The sequence below is a fragment of the Arvicola amphibius genome, chromosome 10 (genome assembly GCF_903992535.2).
Source record: "Arvicola amphibius chromosome 10, mArvAmp1.2, whole genome shotgun sequence".
NCBI classification, from domain to species: Eukaryota; Metazoa; Chordata; class Mammalia; order Rodentia; family Cricetidae; genus Arvicola; species Arvicola amphibius.
In genome coordinates, this window is record NC_052056.1 from 654,319 (window position 1) to 668,814 (window position 14,496).

The following is a 14,496-nucleotide window of genomic DNA, read 5'->3' on the forward strand; positions in this document are numbered from 1 at the left end:
GCACCATGTCTTTCCTTTGCTGTAAACCCTCTGTGATCTCTCTGATTACCCCATCTCTGGCCTCCGGTTGTCTACGGCCCCAGGTGAGCAGGACAAGGAGTGCCTCCTGCTTCTCAGGTGACCCCGGAGCTCCAGGGTGCTGACAGCTGTGTAGCACCTACACTGCCTGCCAGCTGCACCTTCAACCTGCCTGGTCCATGGGTCCTCCCATTTCCTGGAAACTGGCCTGCCCTTGTCTGCCTACAGGGCGGGCCCATCTACAGGCAGCCCAGTCAGGTAGGTCAGCCTCCCCAGGCTTCTGGGAATTGCAGCCAAGCGCTAGGTAGGAGGAGAGCAGTTCCTGGAAGATGCGTCCAGTTGCTGCAGGTGAGTGCCAGTGCAGCTAGACTCGTTCCTGCCTAGGGGTAAGGGACGGCACCCCTTCCTCTTCCTAACTGCCAAGCTGGGTGAAGGCTCTCAGGCTACGCCACTTCTTGTGGGATCCTGGTGGGAACAAGAATCCAGAGGGGTGCAGGATGGGAGCTGAGATTTCTGTGAGGGCTTATTTCTTCCTCCATCTCTTCTTATTACCCGGCAGGGAGGGGTTCTGTGTACTCTCCTACCGACAGAGTAGACACCTGGTGAGGACAGGCAGGGGTCAGCAAAGTGGCTTAGTCCCTAGGAATGAGCCTACCGGCGTGGGAGGCCCTAGAACCAGAACAGCTGGGAAGGGGTTGGCTGCTCACAGTGAAGCTGAGGGCTTACTGGGGGAGATGATCTTGACAGCACCCGGGCACCCTCTCCCAGGCCTGTTTCTACTTTTCTAAGAATACTCGACGTTGCTAAGAGACTTGGGAAGGTAGAGACTAGGGAAGTAAAGTGAGGAGGAAGATCGCTGTTTTCCTCAGTCCCTGAGTCTCTCAGAGCCTGCCTTTTCTGTCATCCCCTCTCATTCACCCTGTGAAGAAGCCAGCTCCCCAGCGAGAGCACTAGGGAGCCACGGCAGGTGTGTGCACGCATGGCAAGCTGAGGAAGGGGAACTGTCTTTGACTTCTTACCCGGCCTCTTCTCTGGTTCTGCCTCACTGTCAGCACTGATGTGGGTGTCCTGGAGTGTCTGTGGGTGGAGGTGCATGTGGCTGTGTGCACCCATGTGAACAAGGGCAGCGTGACATTGTATGGTCACAGCACAACCCCTTACTTTGTGTGACTGATTTCTGTGATCTTCTCACAACGACGTTTCTCAGAACTCATCCCTGTCCTTGACAAGTGAATGCAAATGGAGCCCATCGCTCATGCAGGGCGCTGTCTTTTATTCTAGTTCTTTCGGAAGAATGATTTCACTATCTCTATGCAGTATGATGGGAGTATCATTTTCCTGGCTACATAGAGAGGAAGCTGAAAGCTAGCAGTCACTCTGTCTGACAGCCATTTTCCGACTCAGACGAGAGCTATGTGGTCCTTCCATCCACGGCTCTCAGGAAATGTCACAGTGTCCGCCCCCAGGAAATGTGATGTTGGAGGAAGGGCTGTGTCACTCCCTCCTTGGTGAGCTAAGGCTTTGCAGTGTTCTTGGAGTAGCCCTTGTCACTGGCTCATCTGTCCGGAGGCAGATTTGTTCTCACTGGGCCTGGGAAACTGCCATGATACTGTCTCTGTGGGGCCTGCTGGTGGGTGCCTTCTCCCTCACCTGAGGTGTTGGCAAGGTGGGTTGTGGCGGCACTTCCTGCCTATAAGCCTCAATGTATGGAGCAGGGGAGGCAGTGGGCACCAAAGCCAGCTTACTACTTAAAGATGACTCCAGCCCCAGCCTTCTTAGCTTCCCAGGTCTAAGAGGCATGGGTGTGGTCAGGCACTTAGATGCACATGGGCAAGCACCAGGGACAAACAGCTTGTCCTTCCTCAGATTGGAGGAAACCCATTAGCAGGACCAATGGGCTCCCCGCAAGTGTGTCCATTTCAAATCACTTCTTTTTGAAAAGACACAGTCATGTTGGGCCAGAGTTCTTCCAGATGACCTCATTTTAATTTACCTCTTTCTTTAAAGATTCTGTCATTGAGCTGGGTGGCAGTGGTGCATGCCTTTAATCCCAGCACTCGGAAGGCAGAGGCAGGCGGATCTCTGTGGGTTCGAGGCCAGCCTGGTCTACACATGCTAGTCCCAGGACAGGCTCCAAAGCTACAGAAAAACCGTGTCTCAAAAAAAAAAAAAAAAAAAAAAAAGATTCTGTCATCGGTCATCAATCATATCCTGCTTCATTTTGAGGTCCTGACAGACAGAACGTCAGCACAGAAATTTGGGTGCCATTCAGCCTCACTGCTTGGTACACCCACACACAGCAGTTCAGTTCTTCAGGTAATAGTGATTGGCAGCCCCTGAGAATGAAAGAGAGGTGAGCCCTAAGATCCTCTGTGTAGCATTGGCTGGCTGGTGACTCTTCAGTGACATGGCCAGATTTCAGAGGCCCTGAGCGTCTTATAGTAAGGAGGAGGCTGGAACATACGTGTGTACTCATATGCATATGCATTCACATTTGCACAGAGCTCATATCTCTGAGGACAAAGTACATTGATACCAACTTCAAGCCTCCTGCTGCCAAGTGCTGGCCTTTACCCCCAGGCTTCTCTGTGTTGCAAATAAACTAAAGTTGCTTATTCAAGTTGATGACTTTATTACCACCGTATGAGGAAAGGCTGGGCCCTGATTTCAGAACCACAGTCAAGCTCCTGAACTCTGTCAGGGACAGAGACAGAGACACAGACACAGAGACACGGAAAGAGGAAAATTTCAAAGCCTGCCCCTTGTGACATACTTCCTCCAGCAAAGTTCCCCTTCGAAGTTTGCATAACCTTCCCAAACAGCACCAGTAGCTGGGGACACAGTGTTACTACATATAACACATGTGTGAGACTTGGCTCACTCAGATCACGTGTTTCATCTTCATGGACCTCAGAGCTGTCCTGACCACTGTCCTCAGCTCTCGAGAACACAGTAAGAGAACCTCTCTTTGGGGCTTTGAGCAGGGAGGAAATACTCTGGCAAGTCTGGGATTCCTCTGTACTTGTAATTGACAACCTCTAGTTTGTGGTCTCCCCCAGCTTCCACAGCCCTTTCCTGCCTAGCTCTGTCTTTTCTTCATTGTTCCTTCTTCTATACCCCCTTCCTCTTTTCATTTCCATGGCTGAACCAGGTTTGTGGCATCAAGGAGGAGGGTAATGTCTTCCATATCTGTAGCTCCTTGTGGCCAGGTGATTTTGATAGCAAGCAAGCATACTAAGGTCTTTGGGGACCTCCTACCATCAGGAACCTTGAGTGTCTCTCAGGTCTCTCTGAGACTCTAAGACAGGTGAGGAACTTTATGAGAGTCACCTGTCATCTGTTGTATATGCTCAGGGTCCCTTGATGTAATTTTTAACAGAGAAATGCCATGATTAAGAAATAAACAACAGCAAAATGACCACCACCCTCTGGAGGTTCTATTCCTACCCTAGGAGCAAGTTCAAGGCTGAGCCTTTCTCTCAAAGGCCCTTAGTGGTGTCTGCTGCTCAGACCCACACTAATCGCCACACATTCTACATATCTGTGAGGAGACTCAGACCCAGGGCCGCATCGGTATAGCTGCCTGCTCACTATAGAAAACACTCCTGTCTATGGTGCTTGCCTTTTACTGCAGAGCCCATGGGACCATCACGTGCTCAGTTTCTCCCACCAGAACTGCCTCCCCAGAAGTCTGGGTACCAGAAATGGGTGGGGATGATAGGCTGTGGAGGGAAGAGAATGCCCAGCTGTCCATGGTGATAGGTTGTCACTCTCTGAACTCCTGTCATCTCTCTCCAGGCATTTTCAAGGCACTAGTGTTTATCTTCTCCTCCCTGTGCGCCTGGTATTCTGGGTACTTGCTTGCGGAGCTCATTCCTGAGGTGCCCCTGTCCAACACCCTCTACAGTATCCGAAGCATTGGAGAGAGACCTGTCCTCAAAGGTGAGTGCTGAAGAATTGGGGAGGGGGGGATGGCGGTGTGGGTAGAGAGACGGCTCAGCATTTAAAGCACTTGGCAAACAAGTGTGGGCCAGAGCTTGGATTCATAGAAGCCATGTAAATGCTGGGTGGGTGTGGTGCCTGCCTATAATTCACGCCTTGGGAGGCAGAGATGAGAATCTCAAGAGCAAATTGGCTTATGGAGACTAGCCACGTTTCTAGCTTCAGAATTTGATTGAGTGACTTTGCCACAATAAAGAAGGAAGAAGAATGATTAAGGCAGATGATTATAGACATCATTAACCTCAGCTTTTCATACCATGTGTACACACACACCCACATACATGTGTGCTCACCACACATACACACACATGTGTGCTCACCACACATACACACACATATGGGCTCACCACACATACACACACATGTGGGCTCACCACACACACACACACGGGCTCACCACACATACACACACATGTGGGCTCACCACACACACACACGTGGGCTCACCATACACACACACACACGTGGGCTCACCACACACACACACACACACACACACACACACGGGCTCACCACACACACATGGGCTCTCCACACATACATACACACACGTGGGCTCACCACACACACATACACACGTGGGCTCTCCACACACACACACGTGGGCTCTCCACACATACGCACACACACGTGGGCTCACCACACACACATACACACACACACACACACACACACACGTGGGCTCACCACACACACATGGGCTCTCCACACATACACACACACACGTGGGCTCACCACACACACATACACACGTGGGCTCTCCACACATACGCACACACACGTGGGCTCACCACACACACACACACACACGTGGGCTCACCACACATACACACATTTGGGCTCTCCACACATACACACACACATGTGGGCTCTCCACACATACACACACATGTGGGCTCACCACACACATACACAATACACGTGGGCACACCACACACATACATGTGGGCTCACCACACACACACACACACACACACACACACACACACACACACACACACGGGCTTCTAAGACACTTTCTTCCGGAAGACAGGGCTGTTTACAAGTCGCAGTTCTGGATGAAGAAGCTGGAACAAGGCTGAGCCAAGAAACAAATTACAGTTGGGAAAAGATGGTCAGGGATAGCAGAGAAGCATCTCCCATCTAAAAAGACTTAGGTATATCGCCCAGTGCTGTGAGCAGGTATGCTCAGAGCATAGATAATTAGTCTATTAATGATCTGGGTGAGAATGCCAGAGCCTGGGAGCCTAAGGACAGAAGTGCAGGGTCCATCTGCACCTGCTGGCAGGCAGCTTTCCAGTTTGCTGATGTCATCCCACTAAATCATGGCGCTATTTCCCAATGTCTGTTTTATTTACAACACTCATGCCAGAAAGGAGTGTGTTATCGTGGAAGGGAATTATCAAACTCGTCAAAAAAGGGTGTTGTCAAAATCCATTCATGAACTTGGCAGGCAGTTATTAAAACTGTTCCTTTGAGCATACCGGCCTTCACGGTTCTTTAACTTCTGGCTGCGAGAGTCGGCCAAGGAAGGAAGTCAAACCACAGCAATTGTCTTAGGGTTTCTCTTGCTGTGAAGAGACACCATGACCACAGCAACACTTATAAATAAAACATTTAATTGGGGTGGCTTACTTACAGTTTCAGAGGTTCAGTCCATTACCATCATGACTGGAAACATGACAGCATCCAGGCAGACGTGGTCCTGGAGCAGCTGAGAGTCCTAGATCTTGCAGGCAACAGGAAGTTAACCTACTGTCACCTGAGTGAAGCTTGATCAAAAGACCTTAGATCCTGTCCCCACAGTGGCACACTTCCTCCAGTAAGGCCACACCCCCTAATAGTGCCACTCCCTTTGGGGGCCATTTTTTTCCCAAACCACCACAGCATTTAAGAACAAAGAAGCTTTAAGATGAATGAATGCTGTTCAAAATGATTCTGGGTACCCAGTGGGACACAGGGCAGCAAAGTGTCCCCCCTTAAAAATTTCACTGGACGTAGATGGTTTGGATTTCATTTTGTTTTGAGACAAGCCCTCTCTAAGGTGCCTAGGCTTAAGAAGATATTGAACTGGAGATCTTGCTTCCCCCTCCTAGAGTGATAGAATTACATGTGTGTGCTGCTATATCTGGAAGGCAGTGTATTTTTAACATGGAAATAAGGCCTAAAATTTAATTTGCACAAAACTAGATAATGATTAAAAATAATCGTTGGTGCTGTTTCTGATCAATTAATTCATTTTTGTCTAGGGCTGTACTGCTCTGAATATATCTGGTCTTGTCTGGTTGCAGAAGTTAAGCAAAGTCAGGCATTGGATAATACTCAGAGGGGAAAAATTACATTTTTTTAACCAAAAAAAAAAGTAAAAGGGCCTTCATTGGCCTTGGCTCTGACTAAGCGTTTTGGTTTTCAGTGCAATTTTTGTCTGGCCTTTGCCTGTGCCTCACCTGTTTCCCAGGTACATGGTGTGGAGGGAGCCACACAGGCAGAGGTCATGGAGTAACCTCAGAAGCTTGTTGTCTCCTTCATTTCCTTCTGCTTTTACGTGTGATTTCAAGCCCATCTTGCAGATGTGGCCTGGCAAGCCAGCCTTGACCAAAGGCTTCTTAGCAGAGTGATTTCAGCTTCTGCCATCCAATGGGGGTGTGCTGGAGACATTAGAAACCCAAATATTATGGCTGTGGTCACGATGGCTGTGCGCTGGCTTGTTCCTGCTGTGGAGCCTCCCCTAGGGAGAGAAACCTGAATACATGGGCGTCTTCTGAGTATAGATTTGGGGAGATAAATTATGCTGGCATTAGCACAGGCAAAGCTGAGTAGGGCAAGCATAGCTGATGCTGCCAGGCCTTGTAGCTAGGTCAGTGGTAGTGTTCCCAGCATTCCTGGTGGGCAGATTTCAGGAAATGACCTCACCGTTTCCATGACCCTCCTAGGGCCCCTTAATTTTCCTCTTGTACAGGCAGGAAAGGGATCAAAGATAAGAGTTGAGGTCTTTGGACCTGCATGGATTCTGTAGGTTCTCACCCATCACTCAGGCAGGTAACTCAGCCTCCATGTACAGGGGTGACCAACAGGAATGACCTCTCCTAGTGGGACCAGAACTGAGTACTACAGAAACAAGGCATTGAAGAGATGGTCACAGAAACACCAGTTCTGTACTCTGGCTGGAAACAGCATCTCTGGAAAGACCTGGTGAAGGTCCCTTGTACTTGTTCTTGATGGCAGATGAACTTGGTGTTTATTGATCAGCCTCCTCGTATGCCCAGCTTGAGACTATATGACCATGTGCTAGATATTCGGGAGAGCTGAGAAGGACATCAGACCAGAACTGGATGGATGAATGTGAGGGGAACCCATAGGTGGGCAGAACAACCATGCAAGACACAGGGTCCAGAGAAGGCCTGCTGGGATCTACAGGACACAGAGTAAAACTTTCTGAGGGCACTGGGGATGTCTTTAAATGTTGGCTCTTCCTGCTTCTGATAGTTTTTCAGGTAGACTGGGACCAGCTTGTTTTATAAACCTGACCAGAGGCCCCAGGGGTGTGCCTTGCTGAGATTTTTTTGGAGCCCCAGCCTTAGCTTGCAGATACCATCAGGAGATAGTTTAAAAACTGGGGACTCCTGCTTAGTGTAGGGGCTCTGCCTGTCTTCATTTAGCCCTTTTTGCAAATTTAAAAATATTCATCACAATTTGTTTTGCTTTTAATTTAGTTTGAAAGAATTTGTTTAAATGGTTGCTAATTTGATTACTGAGCTTTCGGGTGACCCTTTGAACTTTTCACCTGAGGCCAGCACCAGACCTCTGTGAGGTACACTGCAAATACTCATAGTGTAAAAGAACGGCCAGGAACATTTCTACACACATCTACTTTCGACGCAGGAGGACTTCTGGCTGGTTGAGGACAGGGGTGCTCATGGGTAATACTTTTGCTCTGAGAAGCGGTAAGCATCCTGTAGTTTGCACCCGTGGGCTGGTTATAAAGCAGAGGTCACTGAGTGGGAGGTTGAAAATGCTGCAGGGCAGAGGTGGGAGCCACATGCACGTTGTGCAGTCTGATGGTAACCAGTAGCCGCAAGGCTTTAGCAATATGAAGCCATGATGGTGAGAGTGAACTGTGTAAGATGTTCTTAGAACCTTCACCTGGCATTGGATGGAGAAAATGACAGAGCCCCACAAAGGAGCACCGGACTGAGCTCCCAAGGTCCTGATGAGGAGCAAAAGGAGGGAGATCATGAGCAAGGAAGTCAGGACCGTGAGGAGTGCGTTTACCCATTGAGACGGTGGGACAGATCTAACGGGAGACCACCAAGTTCTGTTGGAATGGGACTGATGGAACGGGGGACCAAACCGGACTCTCTGAATGTGACTGCCGGTGGAGGAGGACTGAGAAACCAAGGACAACGGCAATGAACATGAACTCTACAGCATGGACGGGCTCACTGTGAGCCTTGTCAGTTTGGTTGCTCACCTTCCTGGACTTAGGGGGAGCTGGGAGGACCTTGGACTTAACATAGTGAAGGGAACCCTGATGGCTCTTTGTCTTGGAGAGGGGTGGAGTGGGCGTATGGGTGGAAGGGAGGGGAGGGAAGGGGAAGGAGGAGGGGAGGAGATGGAAATCTTTAATAAAAAAAAATAAAAATAAACAAGAAGCAAAGAAAAAAAAGTTTAAAGAGAAAAAAAAAGATGTTCTTAGGACTCTAGGCCATTACAATCAGAAACCTGGGCTCTGGCAGCCTCAGGAGCCAGACTTGACTGCCCTCCCCCACGACACTAGTTAAGGAGACAGCAAAACTGATGATGAAAGCCAAAGCGGGGATTTTATCCAGGATGCCAGTTTCACAGCAGGTCTGACGTTGGGGGTCCTTGATTATTTGGAGTTGAGTTTTGTTGCAGGGTGAAAGGTGAGGGTCTAATTTCATTTTTCTGCATGTTAAATACAGTTTTCCCAGCACCATTTGTGGGAAAATGCTGCCTTTTCTCTAATGTATATTTTGGCATCTTTGTAGATGGCTGTGTAAGTTTAAACCAATATCTGGGTCCTCAGTTCTATTCCATTGGCCCCGTTCTAGGACTATGCTGTTGGTATAACTTGATATTGGGGGTGGTGATATCTCCTGCTGTATTCTTTTTGTTCAGGTTGCTTTCACTATCCTATTTTAATTTTTTTTCCTCTTAATATTGCTTTCATTGTGTCCCATAAATTTGAGTATGTTGTATGGTCATTTTCATTGAATTTTAGGAAGTCTTTAATTCCTTCCTTGACCCATTGATGATTCAGGTCCATTTAATTGGAATTTTTCCAGCCCTTTATTCTGAGGCAATATCTGTCTTTGAGGTTGAGGTGTGTTTCTTGTATGCAGCAGAAGGATAGATTCTGTTTTCACATTCAATCTGTTAGCCTGTGTCTTTTTATAGGTGAGTTGAGTCCGTTTATATTAAGGGATATTAATGACCAGTGATTGCTATCTCCTGTTAATTTAGTTTTTGTTGTTGGTGATATTATTGTGTGTGTTTTTCCCTTCTTTGGGATTTGCTGCTGTGAGATCATCTATTGTCTGTGTTTTTGTGGATGTGGTCAACTTCCTTGGGTTGGAGTTTTTCTTCTAGTACTTTATGTAGTGCTGGGTTTGTGGCTAGGAATTGGTTAAATCTGGTTCTGTCATAGAATATCTTGTTTTGTCCATCTATGGTGATTGAATAGTAGTCTGGGCTGGCATCTGTGGTCTCTTAATGTCTGCATAATGCTTGACCAGGACCCTCCGACTTTCATTGTTTCCAGTGAGAAGTCTGGTGTAATTCTGATAGGTTTACCTTTATATGTTACTTGGCCTTTTTTCCTTTGCAGATATTAGTATTCTTTCTTTTCTGTATGTTTAGGTGTTTTTGATTATCATGTGGTGAGGGGACTTTTTTTTGATCCAGTCTATTTGGTGTTCTGTAAGCTTCTTATATCTTGTTGTGCATATCTTTCTTTAGGTTGAGTATGTTTTCTTCTATGATTTTGTTAAATAAATATTCTGTGTCTTTGAATTGAACTTCTCCTTCTTCTACACCTATTTTTCTAAGATTTGGCCTTTTCATGGTGTCCCATATTCCCTGGATATTTCGTGTTAAGCTTTTGTTAGATTTAATGTTTTCTTTGACTGATGAGTCTATTTTCTCTATTATATCTTTAGCACTTGAGAGTCTCTCTTCCATCTCTTGTATTCTGCTGTTTATGCTTGCATTTGTGGTTCCTGAGTGTTTTCTCATAATTTCTGTTAATATAAGTACCTTGTTTTGTGTTTTCTTTATAGTCTCTATTTTGGTATTCAAGTATTGAATAGTTTCTTTCATCTGTTTGATTGCTTTTTTCTTGGTATTCTTTAAGGGATTTGTTGATGTCTTCCAATTTTTTGTTTGTCTTTTCCTCCTTTTCTTTGAGAGAATTGTTCATTTCTTCTTTAAGAGCCTCAAACATTCAACTAAAGTTATTTTAGGTCATTTTCTTTTGCTTCACCTCTAATTTGGTTGTTCAAGTCTTGCTGTTGTAGGGCCTCTAGTTTTTATTGGTGTCGTGTTGCTCTTTACCTGTCTACCCATCTTTCCCTCTGATTGGTGTAGTTGGTGCTGTGCCTCTGGTGAGCTATCTTCCAGGTGCCAGTGGATCCAAGACTCTGACGGTTGGTCCTTGTGGTGCAGTCAGGGCCATGGTTCCAGTTACCCCAGAGGTCATTCCCGGAGGTTGCTCAGCACTCCCAGGGCTTGCTCTACAATCCCAGGGTTGTTTGGGCCTCCTCCCACAAGAGGTTGTTTGTTTGGTGCTTCTCCCACTGAGTTCACTGCCTTGGGCCTGCGTGGGCAGAGGCTCAGGCCTGATCCCTTGGAGGTTGGTGATTTTGGCTTTGTCCTGCAGAGGTGACTGGCTTGGGCCTGCTACCTCCTTGGTGGCTCCCTTATACCTGCTCCTGTGAAGGTCATTGCCTCGGACTTGCTCTGGCAGAGGTCATTGGCTCAAGCCTGTTCCTGTGGAGGTCACTGTGTTGGGCCTGCTCCTGCTCCTGCTCCCATAAAGGTCGCTGCCTTGGACCTCCTCCCGCAGAAGTCTCTGGCTCAGGCCTGCCCCTGGAGCTCCTTTTGTCCAGACAGAATCCTGTCTGGATATCTTCAATAAGAATTTCAACTAGCACTTCACACAAAGCGACACCAGCATTTTACCAGCGTTTTCAGTTCAGGGCCCCACCTTGGTCCAAGTCCCTCTGTAGCCCTGCTCTGTGCCCCTGAGGGAGGCCCCGCACCAGGCACTCTCGGGGAAGTTTCCTCTGTCCCTTTGTTCTCAGGTTGCTGAGCCTGTGAAGATCAAGGCTGCCCCTCCCTGGCTCTTTCTATGAACCAGGATGTAGCTCTCAGCTCCAGCACCTGCCTGGATGCTGCCGTGCCCCTTCTGTGATGATAATGGACCAAACCTCTGAAACTGTAAGTGAGCCCCCTTAACTGCTTTCTTTTATAAGAATTTGCTTGAAGCCGGGCGGTGGTGGCGCAAGCCTTTAATCCCAGCACTCGGGAGGCAGAGGCAGGCGGATCTCTGAGTTCGAGGCCAGCCTGGTCTATAAGAGCTAGTTCCAGGACAGGCTCTAGAAACTACAGGGAAACTCTGTCTCGAAAAACCAAATAAATAAATAAATAAATAAATAAATAAATAAGAGTTTACTTGGTTATGGTACCTCTTCACAGCCATAGACTAGTAAGACAGGTTTTAGTGCTAAGAAACTCATGTGAAAACATTTCATGCTTTGTTAGATTAATAAAAAGATACTTTGAGTGCTGTGTGAAAACAAGGAATGTGAAAACAATGAAGCAAAACTTCTTACCCTGTTGGCACTTCCAGGTATGCGTATAGTAGGTATTCAGAATCTCGGTGGAAGTACCTGTATCTAGGCCTTACAGGTCAGGCAGGAGATGCAGAGGGAAGCAGCTCCAGAGCTAATGGTCTTCCTGCACGTTCTGTCTCCTTTGTCTGGGTACCACCTCAGACGCTGAGTCCTGGAGGACCACAGAGACACAACAGAGGCCCAAAGAATTCTTTCCTTATTTCCTTGCTGGAGTACCCTGCTTGTGCTGTCCTGTCTAGGACTCCTGGCTGTGGCTGCTGAAGCTCCTCGCTCCATCTCTCCCTCCTCATGTTCTGACCCAGACAAAAGCTTAACAAAGGCTACAGGGGTGCTGCCTATGGATGGGCTCCCAACCCCATTCTCTTCCCAACCCCTCGGTGTATAGACGTCTGGGCCCCAGAGAACATTGTTCTCCGACTTCCACTGTGATCAGAGGCACAGTCCACATTTACCACTGGCTGGCATGTAACAGAACACGTTTGGTGTCCAGTTCTGACTGCATAGTCTCCCGGGAAGCAGTGCAGTGATGGCTATTGCAGGAAAGCTGCTGCCATGTAGCCCAAATGTTGGTGTCTCTGCCGCACACTGAATCTCATCACCCCGTGACTTTCTAGTATTCCTCTTAAACCCTCAGGGTTATCACCCTCATTCCCAGGGTGAGGGAAACCACAGCACCCAGATCCAGGATTTGAAAGAGAGTCTTGGAGTGCATACCAGGAAATGTAAAAGTCCATGGATCTAGGGTTGAGTCCAAGAACCTGTATTTATTGTGGTTAACTTGACCTCAGAGAGGATTTGTGGGATGAAAATTTTTTCCATAGGCTTGTTTGGAGTTTTGGAAGTAGTATTTCCTTCTGGGAGGCAGGCTGGGGCCACTGGGTCTTAGAATAAGCAGCGATCATGTGGGCCAGGGTCAGCCGTCTTGGGAAGGAAGAGGGTTCATTGGGAGCACTGAGCTAGGTGAGGTTCTTGGTGACCTTGCGGGGCAGCAACAGGTGGGAGGGAGCTGTGGATCCTGGACTTTCTCCATCCACGTAGTACTCATTTCTGCTCCTAGGAAATGGGTGGAAGACTACACTCACATGCTGAATAACAAAACAAAACAATAACAACAAAAAAACATACTGGTTTCCCACTCACTCCAAGGCCCTGCGAGAAAACAAATACTCACCTCAGTGATACATTGGTAACTACTGCCGTATGCACTACTGGACTCTGAAGAAAACCAAAGGCCTGCCTTATAGAACGTTCACCTGCACACATCCTTATGAAGCAGTACCAATATGAGATACAAGGCAGGCAAGAGTATAGCCCCTAGCCACGCATGAGATCCTGCTCCAGTTTCTTACCCCAGGCACGGGACCTGTCTCCTACAGATGGTGATCTATCTACCATCGGGGAAATTTCAAATATTAAACCGTACTCGAAGAATGTAAAGAGAGAATAATCAGAATACATTTTATACATGTATGAAATTGTTAAAGAAAAAGCTTAACTCAGAAAAGGGTCTGTTTATAAAATGGTAAAAATATACTTGTAGTGATTAATGAATCTGAAATCAAGAGATCATTGCATCTCCACCCCAAGCTGGCATTTTAAATCTCCGTGTAGAAGGCACACATAGTCATGGGTGTCAGCCTCCAGCGACTGTGGTCAATCTTCAGGCCACTTTCTGCCTGTTTGTTTCTCACCCCTTTGTCTCACAGAAGACGGCTAGGGACACTTTTCTACACTGGGGCGCTCTGCTGAGTCTGTAACTGATATTTTGAGCAGGCAGGGTCTTGTTTCTTTGTTAGGCTGCTCATCCCACCCTGTCCCAGAGCCCCAACCCCTTTGACTGACAGGCAGAGGAGGAACAAGGAACAAGGAAAAGCCCAGCCAGAGCCTAGCCCATGACTGTCTTGACAGGTATATGTGCTTTTGGCAGTGAGCATCTGGTAAAAGAGCTGTTTCCTGCCAGCTCAGAACCGATCACCCTGCTTGGGAAACTGTCACACGATCAGAAATAGCCCGAATGTTTCTTGGGACCATCACTTGGGCTCTTGGTGCTATGGAACCAGAGTCCCCAGAGGACTAAGGAAGGTGGGCTCAGAAAGTAGAGGCGGGGGACGGGACTCATCCAGCCAGCCTTCCAGTCTCACAACATGTTTTAAAATTTTTAATAAACCTGAAGTAAATGGAGTTGAGAGGGGTTTGCTGCTATGTTGACAATGCAAAATGTATTCTAAAGATAACTTTTAAAGGTGTGGAAGAAGGGTCCATGCCTTTAATCCTCACAGAGACTGAGGGGCAGATAGATCTTCATGAATTCAAGATCAGCCTGGTCTACATATCAAGTTCCAGACCAACCAGGGCTACACAGAGAGACCTTGACTTGACTGCTATGACTCACACGTATCTTTATTTGTGAAAACTGTTATTTAATGTGTTTGCTGACAGCCTTGCAACCATAGTTAAATTGCAAAACATATTGATTATCTTACACATTTTTTCCTCCATTTAGGGGAAAGAAATGTTGTTTGCCTTCTTGCTCTCTGCCTGTTACTCTGAGGTCTACTGTCTAATTTAACTTATTGCTACTTTCTGAATGTTTTGGGGCTTA

At 47.4% G+C, this 14,496-nt stretch overlaps 1 protein-coding gene across 2 annotated transcripts in view; it reads left to right on the plus strand.

The window, feature by feature from the left end:
• The first annotated feature begins 300 nt into the window (after positions 1–300).
• The window catches only part of Fam3b (FAM3 metabolism regulating signaling molecule B), a 34,138-nt gene continuing 19,942 nt past the window's right edge, over positions 301–14,496 (plus strand). The window contains exons 1-2 of one of the 2 annotated variants that reach the window (XM_038346657.1): positions 301–366; positions 3,817–3,960. In XM_038346657.1, the coding sequence (XP_038202585.1) occupies positions 348–366; positions 3,817–3,960 (163 nt within the window). In that variant the 5' untranslated portion in view covers positions 301–347. Of the gene's footprint in view, positions 367–2,857; positions 2,971–3,816; positions 3,961–14,496 lie in introns of those variants that run through there. The other variant, XM_038346656.1, reaches the window with a different exon arrangement.